This window comes from Vombatus ursinus, unplaced genomic scaffold, assembly GCF_900497805.2.
Source record: "Vombatus ursinus unplaced genomic scaffold, bare-nosed wombat genome assembly UNPS02014821.1, whole genome shotgun sequence".
In the NCBI taxonomy this organism is placed as follows: domain Eukaryota; kingdom Metazoa; phylum Chordata; class Mammalia; order Diprotodontia; family Vombatidae; genus Vombatus; species Vombatus ursinus.
In genome coordinates, this window is record NW_020954599.1 from 4222394 (window position 1) to 4241500 (window position 19107).

General features: G+C 40.7%; 1 protein-coding gene across 1 annotated transcript in view; it reads left to right on the forward strand.

Annotated features, from left to right (window-relative positions):
• UNC5C (unc-5 netrin receptor C) overlaps nt 1-19107 on the forward strand; it is a 391452-nt gene that overhangs the window by 362307 nt on the left and 10038 nt on the right. Inside the window, exons 13-14 of the mRNA XM_027837574.1 lie at nt 12602-12751; nt 14688-14852. Of these exons, the coding sequence (XP_027693375.1) occupies nt 12602-12751; nt 14688-14852 (315 nt within the window). The remainder of the gene's footprint in view (nt 1-12601; nt 12752-14687; nt 14853-19107) is intronic.

A 19107-nucleotide genomic window follows, 5' to 3' on the forward strand; every position in this document is an offset into this window, starting at 1 on the left:
CTCTCTCTCTCTCTCTCTCTCTCTCTCTCTCTCTCTCTCTCTCTCCCCTCTGTCTCTCTGTCTCTCTGTCTCTCTCTGTCTCTCTCTCTATCTCTCTCCCCCTCATTTCCATGCCTCTCCCCCGAAATACCTCTAAACCGATCTGTCCTCTGTCTCATCTCTTCCTCATCCTTCCTGGTTAATAAGAACGAAGAGGTTTCTTCTCCCTGGGTAAGATATTTGCATGTTGCCCAAAGTATTTTAGATGCCTTGTAGATAGTGACTACATGTGCAGCAATGTGATGTGGTGAAGAGAGCCCTGACTTTGGATTCAGATCCTTAACTTCTCTAGACCTTAACTTCTTCAACTGCTAAAAAAAAATTAGGAAGTTGAAACAGGTACCACTGAAGTCTGTCAGCTCTAAATCTATACTCATAAAATTCCAAGGAAAGTATCTCAAAGCTGAGACTTTCAAGTAGCATGCAGACTGGTAGGACAGATGTTCTAGGGGTATGTCAAATCGTACCAGTTCCATTTCCTCCTTCCAGGCTGATCCCCTATCCTGCCTTACATTTAGGAATCGATTCATTGAGATTTCTTAGAGGTATGGGACTGTGTACAATTTATCTTTTTATCTCTCCCAGGCCCTGGCAGAATGTTCCCCACTTAATAACAATAACAACAGTCAGTCAATAAACATTGATTAAGTGCCTTCTAGGTACAAATCACTGGGGCTATAAATAAGAAAAGGAAACACAGTCCCTGTACTCAAGGAGTTTATAATCTAATGGATGAAGACAACACAAAAGAATACTGAAAAGAGCAGGGGGGAGGAGAGAAGCTGGGGAAAAAAGTACCTGGCCAGAACATAGTAAATGAAGTCCAAGCCCAAGGAGTGAAACTGGTGGGATAGAAGAGCTGTCTGGTTGGGGAGGGGGAGGGGGTCTTTAAAGAAAAACTTTGGAAGGAGTCATTTGCTGTGCCCTCCAGCCTTCCAATCAGAGGGACAGAAAGTAATGAGGTTCATGAAGAGGTTTGAGTACAAAGCTGTTACAGTCTCACAGGTTGATGAATTTACTAGTGAAAAGATTTCCTAGCAGCATGATGATGGTGGAGTTCTAGACCAGAGTACAGATGGTGGGAAATGAACAACAGCATTAGTAGTAGCAGTAATAGTTATCTAGGGCTCGATATAGGGAGCTAGAGAAAGATTAAACTTCTCTCAACAAAAACAAGGGTAAACATTAATAGTCATTTTTTTTTTTTTTTAGTGAGGCAGTTGGAGTTAAGTGACTTGCCCACAGTCACACAGCTAGTGAGTGTTATGAGTCCGAGGCTGGATTTGAACTCAGGTCGTCCTGACTCCAGGGCTAGTATTCTATCCACTGTGCCACCTAGCTGCCCCCTTAATAGACATTTTTAGAGTATATCATCAGTTGGTCAAAAAGCCACAGAGGTCCTTTTGAAATAATCAGAAGTCACTACACTTAACAATAGCCAGAGTTTACAACAGGTGAATTTAATCAAATCATAACTGAAACTGGTTTATCTCCTGATGAAGCTATAAAACATCCAAGATACAAGAACAGAATCAAAAGGCCCTTCACAGGTGACATCCACATGAACTCAGCCACTGATATTGATAAAGAGAAGTTGAATAAATGACTGTCATATACATCTCTGTGTGAAAACAGAGATTTGTGATAGCAATACAGGATCAGGTCATCATCACCAGAAATTACAGATGGGCTATTATTAACTAGCCCAAACTTAGTGATTAATGCAAATTATGCTAGGAAAATCTAGGAAACATTAAAGCATGTCCCTGCACACTGCACAAATCTTGCATGACTCAAGAGATTAGAATTACATCATAAACTCATGATCTTTCATAGATTGACAGCCTATCTCCAGACTACAAGTACAAACACCAAAATATTATACAGATCTCAAATAACAAATGTTAACATTGTTTACTACTACCCACATATCACATTGATTAATAAAAAGTGAAAAACAGCATTTTTGGTAGATGTCACTAAACCAAAAACTCATAATATCAAATAATGGGGAATGAAAAACTTTAAAATTATAAAGATCGAACCAAAGAAATTAAAGTCAGAGAATCAAAATCAAAAAGATCACAATCAAATGTGAGATCAGAATAAGGTATATGTCTCCTATCACCCTGTCTGCTGCTAGAGCATCAAAAGTGTCTGAGCCTACAGTGGATAAGCTTATATCCCAAGTTTTTTTTCAACTATAACTGCAGGGGGTTTTTTTCCAATCCACCTGTGAAAACCTGCTAAATGTAAACCATTAAAGAATAATAGCAAGATAGTCACTTGTCCCAGATCATTTCTATAAGAATTCTTTTGAACAAGATGAGTAAATAATAGTAGCATTTATATTAATTTAATTAATGATCATTAATGACTAATTGCACTAATTGCATTTGTATAGTGCTTTTAAATTAGGCACGTAATAGATACCTGTTGATTGATTCTCCTAATATCCCTGTGAGGAATGTAGTATACATATTGTAGCCTCCATTTCACAAGTGAAGAAAATGAAATAGAGCAAAATTAAGTGACTCTTTGGCCGTGAAGTCAGGATTCAAACCCATGTCTCCATAGTGCAAATTCAGTATTATTTCCACTGTATAACACTTAGGTTTATTGAATTGAATTGAATTGATCTGAATGGGTGAATGGGAACAAAAAGTGGGGAGAGGGGTTAAAGAGGGTAGGAACTAGTTAAGTCCAGGCTAAAATTTGGCCTTTCCTGATCCCCCAATCCCTCTATTGACTATCTCCAATTGATCCAATCTGCATCTTATTTGTACATAGTTGTTTGCATGTTGTCTTTACCCCTTAGACTGTGAGTTCCTTGAGGGCAGAAACTATCATTTACATTTCTTTGCATTCCTAACATCTATCACAGCACCTGGTACAGAGTAAGCACTTAATAAATGCTTTTCGATTTGCATATTGATTTACTTAATAGACAAAATAAAAATTTTAAAATGAAGACCCCAAAGGGTTAAAAGGAATACCACTAACCTCAATGAATAGAAGGAAAATAAAAGAGAAAAACTGAAATTCCTAACATGGAGAAGTACAGAACTTTCCTTTTCTTCAGGAGTGAGCTGAGCCACAGTGAGCGAACAGACATGTGTTATGGCCATTCCTCTAAGCATCATCTTTTGGCATTTCCTTTAGAAAGTGACACGGACTTTCCTGTCCATGTGAATAGGAAAAGAGGTGGTTCAGAGCAATATTGTGTGGCGGCGGCAGCAGCAGCAGCAGCTGTGGGAATGGCAGGCAGAGCTCTGGAAACGAAGTGACTTGAGTGGAAAATATTTGCAAATGGTCACAAGAGTGGAGCCTTGGACTTATTAGGAATGAAGTGGGACAGACTGACACAGGAGGAGAGAGAAGCACCCTAGCATGCATAATGAAAGAGGTTTTCCTGGCAAAGGCCTGAGCCAGAAGTCAGGAAACAGGCAGGTGGACTGAGAGCAGTGGGTAGAGACCAAATGCCAGGCCATGCAGCTTGAAGGCCTGGAGGCCAGAGAGACAGACAGCACATGGAGAACAGAGGATAGCGGTGGCAGGAGCAGCAGGATCTAAAGAACTGGCAGAGAAAAGGAGCAAACAGATGCTTTTTTCTTTGGCCTTTGCTTGTGAGAAGCGTATATAGTCATAGCTGTGACAGCCACAGTACCAAAGGCTTGAGTTTCTCATTCCATACTATAACCCCAAAGAACATAGCGTGCCATACAGGATTCAAGAATGCACAGAAATAGGACGTAGTCGGTGACCTCTGAAAAGGGTTGTAATAAAATCAAATAAAAATACTGCCCTGCACAAATAGGAGGTCTTCTGAGGTTGTGCAAAGGACTCACGCTGTGTCTTTGCAGCATGACTTAATGGAAAGAGCACCAGATTTGGCCTTGAGAGATCTGGGTTAAAAAACACACTTAGATACTTACTAGGTCTGTGACCCAAAGCACTCCAGCTTTCTATTCCTCAGTTTCCTCATCTATAAAACAGGGATTATAATATTTGTGCTACATATTTCACAAGTTCGTAATGGGAAAGTGCTTTGTAAACCTTAAATTCCTATACAAATATAATCCCTTTTTTTTGGACTTCTTTTGTTAGTCCATGTTGACCTTGGGTTTCTAGGTGAATGGGTCACTCTTAGCACCCTCTGCCCCATTTTATCCAAGTCCAATGAGTCTCAGAACACTGGGGGTTCTTTTTTATTTGTCTTTGTTTCATGGTTTGTTATGACCAAAAAGTTCAATAGCTATTGACCAACTTACTATTAATAAGCCTTTCCACGTATGCAAACCTAGTTGAGGTACTCAGTGTAAGCCCTGGAAGGTAAGGAACCCATCTCCACTCGTTGGTGTCCAGATTCAAGTAAATGATATAGTCTCTTAACCACAATGAATGCTAAACCAAGTTTATTCCGTGTCTAGAAAAAGGGTAGAGGCGTTCACAACCAAAAAGATGTAGAAAGTTGGGCGGTATTCCATTTGTTTAGCCGTGGTTTTCTTTTACCTTTCTGATGCTCCTGGTGATTGTCCTGTCACCAATGCTGATGCCTGGGCTGTTCCTCACCTGAGACTGCCCGAAGCTCTCTGGGTATGGGAACAACTTGAGGTTGGCCAATTTAGGAGAGGGTAGGAAGAGCAGGGAGAGTGAAATCCGTAGCACTGACCAGAACCTCCTTTCAGTTTGTCTTCTTTGCTAACAAACAACAAAAAGACATGTGAGTTGGTTTTTTAGGCAGAAGATAATCTGCAAATGGAATCATTACACTCGAAGAGCTTAGGAGTTTATTGCCTCGGAGAAGGAAGGCAGCAGCATCTAGGTGGAAATACTGATGTCAAGCAGAGAGAATGAAAGGAGGTATTCAGGACAGGGGAACAGGAGATTAGTTCATGGAGGATAGAATTTGATCCTGGGATCCTTTAGTCCTCACAAGCCCTGAACCCCAAAGCCATAAACCCTTCAACATCACCATGACAAGTGCTATATTTATTTGCAAATATGTATCCAAAGTATATGGCGCAGTGCTCTATTTGCTCCAGGTGCTCAGTTACACCTTTTCAAGTGACTGAGGAAAATTTGCCCATGCTATTAGCTAGAAATTAGTAAATATAAATCCCAAGCTTAGAAAAGTACTAGCGTTTGAGTTGTTATGCAGCTCCTGATGATGACAATTAATAACAATTATTATTATTGTAGTATTTATATAGTACTTTGAGGTTTACGAAGTGCTTTACAAATATCACTTCATATTTGATCTTCACAACAACCCTGGAAAGTATTGCTATTATTTTACAGACGAGAAAACAGAGGCAGGCAAAGGTTAAGTGACTTGCCCAGCATCATACAGCTAGTAAAGTATCTGGAGCTGGGTTTAAACTCAGATGTTTCTGATTCTAGGCCCAATTCTCTATTCACTTCACAATTTTTCTTCTTCTTCAAACCACACCCCTTTCGTATCCAATCAATTGCCAAGTACTATCTATTCTACCTCCACAACATTCCATATTTCTCTCCTTACCACGCATGTGGCTAGTTCATACTATTATTTAGACAATGGCCTCCTAATTCATTTTTCTACTTCTAGTCTCTTTCTTCTCCAAATCTACTCTCCACAAAGCTGCCAAAACAATATTCCCAAAGCACACATCATTCTCTTGCTCAAGATGCTCCAATGGCTCTCTGTCACATCTAAGATCAAACAGAAACTCCTCAGCAAGGTACCCAAAGCCAACCACAATCTAGCTTATCCCACATTTTCTAGCCACATCTCATACATCACACACTTCTGTTTTAGCAGTTTGACTCTCGACCTCCTGCACAGGCTGTCCCCGATGGTTAGGATGACCTTCCTTCTCATCTCTGCCCCTTACAGTCCTTGAAGGCTCAACCATAGGGTTGCCTTTTCTACAAAGCCTTCCCTGATGCCATCAGTTGCTAGTACCCTCTACGGTCAGATGATCTGGGATTTCATTCCACCTATGAAACATGTGACCTCTATGGCAAATCACTTCACCTTTGTCGGTGTCAGCTTCCTTACTGTAAAATGAAGGTGTTAGACTCAATGACTTCTGAGGGGCCATCCAGCTCTGGAACTATGATCCTCCATTGAGGAGGGTCTCAACAAACTTATTTTGTGCATGTGTTGAATCCCTGCCACTCCAAGTAGAAGGTGAGATCCCCAAGAACATCATTTGTTTTTTGTCTTTGCATACCCAGGACCTTGTACAGTGAGTGCCTGGCTCATGGTAGGCACTCAATAAATATTATTTTGCTCTCCTCTTCCTTTCCTCCCTTTCTACCAGGCCTTATTTATCCTCAAATATTTAAGAGGCAGTTATGCTTATAAATTATAACATATTCCTTCAAATGTACAGCCCTGTTAATCCTCTAAATAATAAAGGTTGTGACTTCCACTATCTCTCAGATGAGCTGGTTACTGCAAAACCTGCTTTTTCCAGGAACTGAATTTCTTCTTTCTGTCCGTAAGGTTGATCAGTCTGCCATTGCTCCCCAAGTCAATATACACTCATTCAGCATTAGCTTTGGTGGCTCACTCAGGAGGCATCCATCACCTGCTGTGAATGAAACAGATCTCACAAGCTTGTTCTGATCTCTGTCCAACATAGAGGTCCTGGCTGCAAATAGTCTCCTCTTTTGCACCATTCACTCTTAGTTTCTTCTGTTCTTCCACATCTTGGCTGTCACAGGAAAGATAGGTTAGAGACCTGATTGTATTATCTGAGAAAACAGGCTCTTGAGAGAAAAATCTGTCTGTGGGCAGAGTTGGAGAGGTGGGGACAGCACTGTCGAAACTAGAAATAAACCCCAACCTGCAAGAGAGGAAGGTTCAATCTTGGAATCAGACAAGCTATTTGAAATCTCTAACAGAAAGCTAAGGGGAGAGTAATTTTATAGGTAGTAAAGATAACCTCATTAAAAAGAAAGCTATGTTTCTTTCTGAAAGCATGATTTGGTTAAATTCCACTTTCCATGTCGACATTGTTTTCCATGTCTTTATGTATTTGCCATATAAATGATTTTGACATAAAATAAAAAAGACAAAAATGATTTCAAAGGAATTACTATTTTCCCCCTTCTCTTCTTTCATGGGATTATAGATTTAGATTGAGAAGGGACCTTCAAAGCCTGATAGTTCAACCCTTTCATTTTATCAATGAGTAGACTGAGGCCCCAAATAGTTAAGCAACTTATGAAGGTCACACAGGGTAGTAGTAGGTAACAGAGATCCAAACCCAGGTTTTCTGATACAACACAATGCTCTCTACTGTTTAGCTGTGCTTATTTTATTCCTGCCAAAACTAATTAACTATTTCATTCAAGAGGGAAAACTAGTCTTCTGATCTCCAGTCCCACAATCCCAACTGTTTGCTGGATGTCTCCACCTGAGTGTACCATAGATAACTCAGATTCAACATGTCAACATGTCCACATCAGAAAGCATTACCTTTCTTCCTAAACTCACCCCACTCCAACAATTTCCCCTGTTCCTGCTGAGAGCACCTTCAGTCACCTGACCTTGCAATCTCAGGATCACCCTTGACTCTTCACCCCCTCCTCCAGCACCCCCCATTCCAATCACTTTCCAAGTCTTCTCAGTTCTATCTTCATAACATCTTATACCTCCATTCCTTCTCTCCATCCACACTACCATCATTCTGTTCAGTCCCTCATCATTGCTCACCTAGACTCCTAGAGTAGACTCTCACTGGATTTCCGGGTCATCAGTTTCTCCCCCTCTAACCCTTCCATATAACGGCCAAAAGGACTTTCCTAAAGCACCTCACTTCTCTGCTCAGGAAGCTTCAATGTCTACCCATTTCCTGTACAATGATACAAACTATTTGTTTAATACTCAAAAACGGTCATAATCTTGCTCTGATGTATCTTTCTAGGCTGATTCCATATTGTTCTCTGTTATGCAAACTACATCCCATTCAAACTAACCAACTGGCTATTCTTATACATAAGATTCTATATCCTGCATATATACTTTTGTCAAAGTTCTCCATGCCTGGGAGGCTCCCCCTCTTCATCCCTTGAAACTCTTAGCTCCTTCCACACTCACCTCCTTCAACAGGCCTTAGCTCATTCTTCCAGTTGTTTGCTCCCTCTCCAAAATCGCTATATTTACTTTGTACATATCTTTTCTCTGCTTATCTGCCAACACATTATAACCCCGTCCCCTCCCTCCAGGTAGTATCTATTCTCCCTGAGAACCAAGATTGCCCTACTTGCATTTGTATCCCTAGTTCCTGGCCTGATGCTTCATATATAATAGGTACTTAACAAACACTTGGTGAGTCATTTGATTTAAAATTCATTCAAAAGAGTTTGGCAATGTAATTGCATGAAAGCCAGCCTCAGAACCAGGAAGACCTATGATCCAGTTCTATCTCTGATACATACAAGTTGGGTGACTCTAGGCAAGTTATTTAACCTCTCAATGGTCTTTGAAATTTATCTATCAATAAACATTTTTGAGCGCCTACTGTGTGCCAGTCATTGTGCCAAGATCTAGGAATGCAAAAAGAGACCAAAGACAGTCCCTGCCCTCAAGGCTTTTATAATCTAATAGGAGAGACAATATGCAAACAAATATATACAAAGCAAACTATACAGAATAAATAGGAAATAATTAATGGAGGGAAAGCACTAGAATTAAGAGGGCTTGGGGAGAAGGGATTTTAGCTGGGACTTAAAGGAAGCCACAGAGGTCAGTAGGCAGATCAGAAGAGGAAGAGCATTCCAGACATGAGAGACAGCCAAAGAAAAATGTGCAGAGCTGAGAGATGGAGTTTCTTGTTCACGGAACAGTCAGGTTGCCAAAGTCACTGGATCAAACAGTGCATGCTGGGGAATCAGATGTAAGAGGACTGGAAAGGGGGGTGGGCTGGGTTGTGAAGGGCTTTAAATGCCAAACAGAGCATTTTATATTTGACCTTGGAGGCAATAGAATACCACTGCAGTTTATTGAGTAGGGGAGTGGCATGGTCAGAGCTGTGCTTTAGGAAAATCACCTTAGTGACTGAATGGAGGGAAAAACTTGAAGTAGGCATATCCGCCATCAGACTATTGCAACAATGCAGGCATGAGGTGATGAGGTCCTGTACTAAAGTGTAGGTAGTGTCAGAAGAAAGAAGGTAACATATTCGAGAGATGTTGCAATGGTGAAATCAGCCCTGGGCAACAGCTTGGATATAAAATGCGAGAGTTAATAAGGAAACCAGTGTGATTCCTAGGGTGCAAGCCTGAGGGACTGGGAAGATGTGTTGCCCTCTAGAGTAATATAGGGAAGCTAGGAGTGGGGCATTAGAGCTCCATTTTGGACATCCTGAGTTTAAGATGTCTACTGGACATACAATCTGAGATGTCTGAAAGTACTTGGAGGGGTGAGATTGGAGGTGTCAGCAGAGAGATTAGGGCAGGATAGGTAGATTTGAGAATCATAAGCATAGAATGATCATTAAATCCATGGGAGCTGATGAGGTGATGGGTTCCCCCTCCTTCCTGGTCATCAAACAGAGGGTGAATGACCATTTGTCAAATATAGGGATCACTTTCATGTATGGTTTAGATCAGATGATGGCTAAGGTTCCTTTTAGCTTTCAAGGCCGTGATTCTGAAATTCCAGGCTATGGCTGTTTAGGTTTTTGGGCGGCCTTCCACATCAAGAAAATTTAGAATGATTCAAACATCTCTTAACAAACTGCATAGCCCTTAGTGTTCTTTACTGTTTGTAGAATATGCAGATTTGATATATTATTGGATCCAGTTACCTCATAGAATACAACACATCTTCCTTTAGACATCTTAGAGAGATAATTTGGACATAATGAAGATCTACAGTAATCAGATAATTACTATCGACTGCTCTTTAGACATCTTGATGGGGTAATTAGGCCATACTGGAAAGAAGCTAGAACTGATTGATTGGCACAGCCATAATCTAAAAGATTTCTAATTATGTTTCTTTTCTTCTAATGGCTTATAAACAAACATCATTTTAGCTTTAGAATTTCTCAGGTTCCAGGTTCATTGGGAACATCAGCTTTCTCTTTTATGCTAACTAGACAATGAACATGATCAACATATGCTTATTATACATCACTGCTGAAGCAAAAGCAACTTCAGTTATTTCTGGGTTTTCTTTTCCTTCCTCCTCTGTCAAGATGAAATGTGTGGCTTAGGGTTCTCTGGGTGAGTGAGAATTGTGTCAGTATTTGTGACTGTGGGGTGTTCTTACTCATCTGGCTTGCAGAGGGCCCGAAGATCATGTTAAGCAAAGGCGTCATAAGCTATTCGATATGTTTCAATACTGAGCTTTTTTCATGCCTTTGTGTGCAGAGCAGGGACCAGGGTGGGAGCTTCATGGAGTACCACAAGTAACAGCTTCACTGAGTGATGGCCAATAATTAAAGACAAATACTTCCTGCACCTCTGTGCAATAGGGAATTTACATTCTCTGTGAAATAGGGAATTTCCATCTCTCATTTACCATTAAGCATGAATGAAAAGAGCTCTCCTTTTTCATTCCCCGATTTCCTACCCAGTATTGGATTTTTATTTTCTTAGTAATAGATTTTAGTCAGAATACTGGTTTGACCAAATGATTGTTTCTTGCTTTTCATCATTTATAAGGCAGCTTGAAATGAAGCCCTGGTATGCCTAATCAATTAATTTGCTAGCTGAGTCTTTATTGGACTAAGCCCTTATGGATTGGAGTTCATTAAACAAATATTAAGGCTGATAGACTTCTGAATTGAAGCATTGCTCACATTCTAGCCTTGTTTAGACTCCACAATTGGTATATCATGTTGAGCTAGTTGCACCTTGCAGAAATCCTCCCTTGAGACTGCAAGCACATTATCTGCTTAGTGTGAGCATCAGCAGCTTGCAAACACTTTCATCCCCCAGTTCGCTGTATCTTTCTTCCTAAGTGCAATGCTACTGGTAACAGCAAAGAAAAGCTGAAGGAGACACATCACACCATGGTATAGTAATGTAGTGAAAAGAGCATTAAATTGGCCATCATAAGCCATTCCTGTGATAATCACTACCTGTGTGACCTCCCTCCTTTTCTCTCTTCCTTTCTTTCTTTCTCCCTTTCCTTCCTCCCTTGCTTCCTCCTTCCTTTTCCTTCCTTCCTCCCTTCCTCCCTTCTTTCCTTCCTTCCTTCCTTTTTTCCTTCCTTCCTCTCTCCTTTTCTTCTTTTTTTCCTTCTTTCATTCCTTCTATCCTCCCTTTCTCCTTTGTTCCTTCCTCCCACACTCCCTCCTTTTTTCCTTCCTTCCTTCATTTTTTTCTTTCTTTTCTTCCTTCCTCCTTCCCTCTCTCATTCTTTCATTCCTTCCTTCCTTCCTCTCTCCCTTCCTCCCTCCATTCTTTCCTTCTTTCCTTCCTTCTTTCATCTTTCTTTCTCCCTCCCTCCCTCCTTCTTTAATTCTTTCTTTCCTTCCTTCTTTTCTTTCTTCTTTCCTTCCTTCCTTCTTCTGGATATCTTGTCCACACTGGATGTACAGAAGCCACTCATGGGCTCAATCCCACTACTGATCAGCACAAGAACTTTGACCTGCTATTTCTGCCCTAGGCTGTTTTGCCCCTTCTTAAATAGCTTAGTGGGCCCCCTTCCAGCCTGTTCCCAGAAGTTCACCATTTTGGTCTCAGACTTACTACAGTCAAAGCACAGCTGAATCAGTCTTTGATGGTTGATAATACTTAAATACTTCAGGATCATCATCATGAACTTCAACTTTCTGTACAACTTACTGAATTTTCTCCAGACATATGGAGATGGAGTTTTTATCAGCCCAAATATAACAGCAAATCTGCTTTTCCTCTGTGTTCCCCTTTGGCCAGTGAAAAACCTCAGTCTCCCTACACATGCACACACACACACACACACACACACACACACATATGCATGCATGCACACATACAGAAACACACATATATATAGGGAGACTGCATGTATACACAAACACATATTTAATTAGGAGTTGCATTGGTTATGTACTTTCCTTAGGATATACTCTTATATTTACTTAACTTACTTAATTTAAACTTACTTAAATTAAATAACTATAGCTATTATTGAGCTTTCGTTAAATCTATTGTATGGGTTGTTATTTTTTTTGCCTTTTTTTTTTTTAAATCAAGAAGAGGGTAGCTGGAAGGGATGTGGAGTGTGAAGGATCTATTGGCTCAGGGAGGGCTCTGGTTAGATAGGTTTCAAATGCTTGAGACTTTGCTGTATCCAGCTACAATCCATGACTTCAGGTGACCTTGATGGAATCCACTGTTCTTGCATGCTTCTTCTGCAGCAGTGATAGAAGTCAAGGACTCCTGAGGAGATAGAAATAAAATCCAATCTCACTGCTTCTTCCCTCCAGAAACTAGTTGACTGCTCATGATTGTAGCTGGGTTCTATTTGATCATGCATTTGTAGCATTAGGGAATCTACTCATTTGATAAGGGTTGACATAAATGATGCAGCTCGATGCTGACTTTTTTTTTTGCCATATTTGCTTCTTTTTAGGAAGTTCTACAGCTGGAGAGACAAATGGGAGGGCAGCTCCTGGAAGAACCCAAGACTCTCCATTTTAAAGGCAGCACCCACAACCTGCGTTTGTCAATTCACGACATAGCCCATTCCCTCTGGAAGAGTAAACTGATTGCTAAGTACCAGGTGAGAGTCCCAAGCAAAAGAGAAAGTGTCAGGACTGCAAACAACAAATCAGAGCAAGGGATCTGCTCCCTTGTCCCCACACCCCATTCCAAATTAATCTCTAGTGAGAATGCATCTCTGGGATGTTCTGAGACTCCCTGGGATTTTCTAATTCAAGCTCAAAATGGTTGCAAAAAGTAATTTTCTATGTTTTTAGGAAGAGAGGGAATCCATCTTCCTAATAAATTTCCACAGAAATATTTGTAGTGGTTCAGCAAATCCATTCTCCAAATGCATTTATTGGGAACAGGGTGAGGAGGAGGAGAAGGAGCAGAAGGAGGATGAAGTACTGTTTATCCTTAAATTGGATTGATTTCAAGCAAGAGCAGTCTTACCATATGATCCAAATTAGACTTCAACATTGCCAGTTTTATAATTTAACTTTGAAAGTTGAGAAGTAACCTCAGTAAAGAAACTAAAATCGAGGGTGCTTTTTTAAACCACTATGGGTTAAAGTCAATAAAATAATAGGTTTTAAACTGTTGGACCCCAATCTTATTCCATTCATCCTATGGGTTCTCAAAGGAATTCCCTTCATACTGAATCAGTTAGACCTAAATATCCCACGGCACAAACCTCCTGATAGCTAACCCAGGAAGGTTCAGCAGCATTTCAGTGAGTTAACATGTGAATTGTATATGCATCCAAGCCAAAGACCTAGTATTTGATTATTATTATCAGCCAGTGTACATATTTCACTCTAAGGAGATGATGGGAATCCTTTCCTTCTACATTCCTGCCTATATATCTCTAGCTAACTAGCTAGCTACAGATACATGTGTGTGTATGTGTGTGTGTGTATATGTGTATGTATATATCTATATCGATGTGTATATGTATATATGCATATACATACATGTGTGTATATGTATATGTGCACATATATGTAAGTCACCTTTTTGGTTCATTTGCATACTCAAAACAGTAACAAATATAATGGGAGAAAGTGCACAAATGCTTCATTTTTCTTATTTCATTTGCCTAAATATGACCATGCTTTTTTTTTTCAATCTGTCTGATTGAACTACTGTCCTTTCTCCTGTCTCAGCTCTCCTGAGACTTCTTACTTTACATCCAGCACAATGAAATCCAACAGATCCCTCCCTTAGATTTGGGCCAATGTCCTATTTCATTGATTAAGAAACCCTGGACTAGATCTGCAATTTCATTAGTGTAGGGAACATCTGAAAAGGAATCTGTGGAGATCAGCACCTCCTCTGTGACTTACAGTCTCAGAGATACTACAGTTCTATAAATCAGCCCAATGTGTCACTTCTTAGAGAAAAAACAAGGTGTTTTTCTAACTGTAATTTAGATGGTGTGGTTTTTTTTTGTGTTTTCATTAGGGCCTATTTGTTTTTCTAGGAAAAGTCCTGTTCTGGGGCCTTGTCAATACTATTTTATCAGCGGCACCTTTTGCTGTAAGGTTATAGTGAGTTTCTATTAAGCACCTATCCTATGAAAGATGAAGATAATGTGTGAAAGTATACTGAATCTATATATTATATGTTAAGTTTAGAGGCCCTGTAGAGAGCTAGCCTCAAAGTCAGAAGATATTTCCATTCCTTTCTCTGACACATCCTGGCTGCATGAGTATAGGCAAGTACTCTAACATAAGGAGAAGGTGCTGACCTGCATTGGCAGAATGAGCTTCCTCAATCAGGAGCTAAATGAGGAAATCAACACACATCTTGTCTCTATCTATCCCCCTTTTAAGCTTACTCCCACCTCCCTGTCCTATCAAAATGTCTTTTAATAAACCCTGTCTTCCACTTCTATAGAAATGCAAGTTACTTTGTCATTACTAAGCTATTTCTTGATGGATTTTTTGAAACAATTTCATTTTTTAGCTTTTGGAAAGTTTCATTTCATTTCATCTCATTTGTTTGTCCTATAGGAAATTCCTTTTTACCATATCTGGAGCGGTTGTCAAAGAAATCTCCATTGTACCTTCACCTTGGAAAGATTCAGCCTGACCACAGTGGAGTTAGTTTGTAAGCTCTGCGTGCGCCAGGTAGAGGGAGAAGGCCAGATCGTCCAGCTCTCCTGTACAGTGTCAGAGGTAAACAGGACAATCGCCACCTCTCACCCTAGTTTACAGGAGAGAAAGGGGCAGTCTGGAGAGAGGGGACCATCTCTCTGTCTCTCTTCTCCTCTGGGGATGGGTGCTCCAATGATAGATGTAAAATCTATGCATGTTTTTCCTTGTGAGCAGGAAATTCCTCTCAGTTTCTCTTTACTGACATCTTCCCACACTTTGCTTGGCATTTTGTTCATTTACCTTGAATAAACAACTATTTCTCAGTAGCCAACAAAGCTTCCTTTATGAGAAGGAAGAAAAAGATGAGGAGTGGCTTGCCGCATTTTAATTCGGCTCCAAAACCCATAATCTAAAACTTTGTAACCTTTACAAAGTTAATGAACAGAAAGTAGATTCAGTGCTTAAAACTTTGGGGCTCTTAGAGACCTCATTTCTATGCCACTAAGTGAGCCTGTGATCGCCACATTAGACAATTTCAGCAGCACTACATAGACAATTGAAAAGAACCATGGTTTCTCTGCCCTACACACAGTGACTAATGACATGTTAGTTTGCTCATCTTGTCTTCCTTTCTATCTCACATTTAAAGACTTATCTCCCTCAGTCCCTTTCCCATATTCCATTGAGGTGCGGTCATCTTTTCCTTGTGGAGTTCCATGAGCCTTTTGACTCATAAACCACTTTAGTCACAGCCCCTAGTGACATTCATAAGGAATGATCTTGGTGTCACAATGCCATAGCAACCGCCAGTGGCTTCTGTTGCACAAGCCATATCTCTGAGGCACACAGTACCACCCCGCTGACTTTGGATGGTGTTTTCACTCTTTGAGCCCAGCAGGTCTGCAAAGTTCAATAACCACCCAGCACCAAAGACAACAAAAGCTGCATAATTTCGGAGGGGGAAGAGAGTGATCCTTTTGATGCATGCTTTCTGTTAGGGGTGCTCATTTGCTGCCAGATGAAAAGGTGGATCAGATGCAGCAACAAATGAAAGGCCTTCAGCCCTCCCCCTCATCACCCTCTCTCCACCTCTTCATAGAGAAAAGGCAGCTTTGACTAGTATGGTCATAACTTAAGAATTATCTTTCTCGCATTAGTATATAAAGAACACTATTTCTTTTGCAGCCTTGACACAGAGACTTCCCTCCAGATAAAGCAGCTGTTCAGAAATACAAGTGACTTTTTATCCAAGGAAAGTGGGCAAACAAATTTAAAGGAAGGGAAAAAAAGGTCAAACTCTAGATGACTCAGGGGGATCATGTGGGGCACTGCTTTTTGCTTCTGGGTCAGTGGTTTGAATCTAAGCATTGTATGAGTTATTTGAATGCAATCTGGGGATTTATAGAAGAGTAGTCCATGTAGCTATGATGTCATAAACAACTGACTTTTAGGATTTCCAAAATCCCAATGTTCACGGGAGCTTCTAGGAACATGTTTAAATTATATGTATGCTATAAATGCCAAGCAAGTGGAGGGTAACTGTGCTCACCCTTTTTTTCTCCTAAACAGGACTCTTGCCCAGGATCACACAGATAGTTGGCAGGTGGACTGAACACAAAATTCTAAAGCCAAGATTCCCAGGATAGTGCTGTCTTTACTATAGTTTACAGCTCTTCATAGACAAGTAGAGGGATCTTAGAGATCATCTAGCCCATTTTTCTTGAAGTGAATCCTGAGATCCTTTATAAAAAGAAACAGATGACTCCAGTCTTCCAACAATTCACTTGGCAAAGTCTAACCAAAATGAGTTGTGAAGTGGATTCCCTGAATAGTAACTGTGAGCAAATCCCTTGGCCTACATATTTATTCATCTGTAAAAGGAGAGAGTTGAACAAGATGACCTCCAAAATTCCTTCCAATTCCAGATCTATGTTCCTTTGAACAATATTGTTCTCTGACCATGGTCAGTAGACACGGCTCAGGGAGCCATCCCCCATAGCATCTCACCATGAAATGGGGGCCGCTTTGGGGTCTCCTTCTGGCCTTTTGGTAGGAAAGTCACGCCTCTCCATCCTCAACAACAAAATCTGGTCTCTGCAAGCAGACCGGCAGCTACTCGGGGTGGCTGAGCTATGTTGTCAATAGGAAGTGCCCTAGAATATCTGGAGCAGGCAGGCAGTATCACCTGTGGCTTCCATGAGTCTTCTTCAATCATGTCAAACAGAAAAAAAAAATCAAGGAGGCAAGAGAAATAGAAAATGGGTATCTTTTGTGACTGGAGCTGGCCTCAGGAAAGAAGTCCACCCCGCTGTTCTCCTGTGGAGCCCATTCTGTGCACCAGAGGAGAAAGATGAATTTGAAAGTCCATAAAATAAAAGCCTGCACCATAATTGCCCCTTTGCCATCAACTAGTTTCTGGAGCTGAGTCAGGACCATCCAGTAGTGAGCAGACAATTACATCACATGGACAATGAACTAGGGAGACTGAACACACAGAATATAATCAAATACAACTTAGAACAAGCATAATTTGATCCCGTTTGATGACATGTATTATCACTGTTTTGCTGCAAGGTAATTAGACCATTTGGTAGGTCACTCACAAAAGGGAATGCAATTAACATTTCATACAGTCAAACTGATGGTTTGGTTTTCCTGTTTGTGTTTTATTAGCTCAGTATCATTATCCCCGGTTTTTCCTGATAAAACTTAATTACGTACATGTCCATCCCACATTACAAAAATCCATAGGATCATATATCCAGAGCTACCTTACTTTACAGATGAGATGACTGAGACTTAGACAGGGGGAGTGATTTGTCCAAGCCCAGACACATGGAACAAGTGCGAGTACCAGATCTATGTCAAAGGTCTTGGACTTTAGACTGGGGCTCTTTCTACCAAAAGACCTCTGGACCTTACTGCCCTGCAGCTGGAGGGTCCAGCCCTTTACTCCACAGCCCAAGAAGTGGTGTGTTCTTCCCATGCAGTACAAGCCCTCGTCTGCGTTCCTTACCCCTTCCTCTTTTTTTTTTTTTTTTTTGGCTAGGCAATGGGGTTAAGTGACTTGCCCGGGGTCACACAGCTAGTAAATGTTACGTGTCTGAGGCCAGATTTGAACTCAGGTCCTCCTGAATTCAGGGCTGGTGCTCTGTCCACTGTGCCCCCTCGCTGCCCCCCCTTCATCTTGTTTGCATATAAACTTGAGCTTATCTCTGCCCCTGGCCTCTCATTTCCTGGAGGACTTAAGACAATAGAAACTATAGCTGTTAAACAGTATGATCCTTCTACCCTAAAGGGGAGTGACATGATCGCTATGTTGAGAAAAAAAAAAAAAACCCTAGACAAGGAATTAGAAAAGGGCCCAATGAGATTGGAGAGAGGAGAGGAGAGATGGGAGCTAAGAAGTTAGAGTTAAAGGAAGGAAAGAGAAAGATCCTGCCTGTCGCTTCTGACACAGCCCCCCAGGCACTCCAGAAAATAACAAAAATGTAAACAGTTATAAGAGCCGGAGCCAACCTTGGGCATATTATGATTTCATAGAAAATAAAAATTATTATTATATTTATTTGCATTTCTATGGTGTTTTAAGTTTTGAAAGCCCTTTTCTTTATCACCAACCTGTGAGGGAGAAAGGATTCTCTTTTATGGATGAGGGAACTGAAGCTCAGAAAGATGGAATGACACCCGTAGAGGGAGCCAGTGAAGCCATGCTGGAGCCAGCTCTCCCCGGCTCCCACCCCTGCTGCCATGTTTGCTACTGCCTCCGATATCTTTACTAGGAGACAAGACTTTTGTTAATAAAAGGATAACTAACTTCTTTTATGCATGGATAGTTGGGAAGCCCTGGGTTTCACCATTGTGCCAAAAAGTTTGGTTTCTGTTCATCTTAGAAGAGCAGTGGTGTGGGTCCTTGGTGGTTGTTCCAGCCAACTCTTATTGTCACACAGGCATAACCAACCTGATTTCCATAAACCTACAGCAAACAGGTTGTCACTCAATTAATGAGTTAATTAATTAACCAGCAAGGGAGTATAATGTGTCATTTATCCACCAAGTGGACACCAGCCAACTGGTTTCAACAGAGTTTATCCAGCCTTCTCCTTTTCCATGTACTTATGTAGACCTTCCTAAAGACTCAATGAGGATGCTTAGTCCATAAACTCTTATACTATCTTCCCTTTTATTGCCCCAAGATCCACATTACTCCTCGGTCATAATGGGTACTAGTTCTGAATGCAGTATTTATCTAGAGGTGAATGAAATAATGGTCCAATTTGTTGAAAAGTTATAGGAACAGTTCTATGATTCATTTAAACTCTGGCACAGTAGAAAC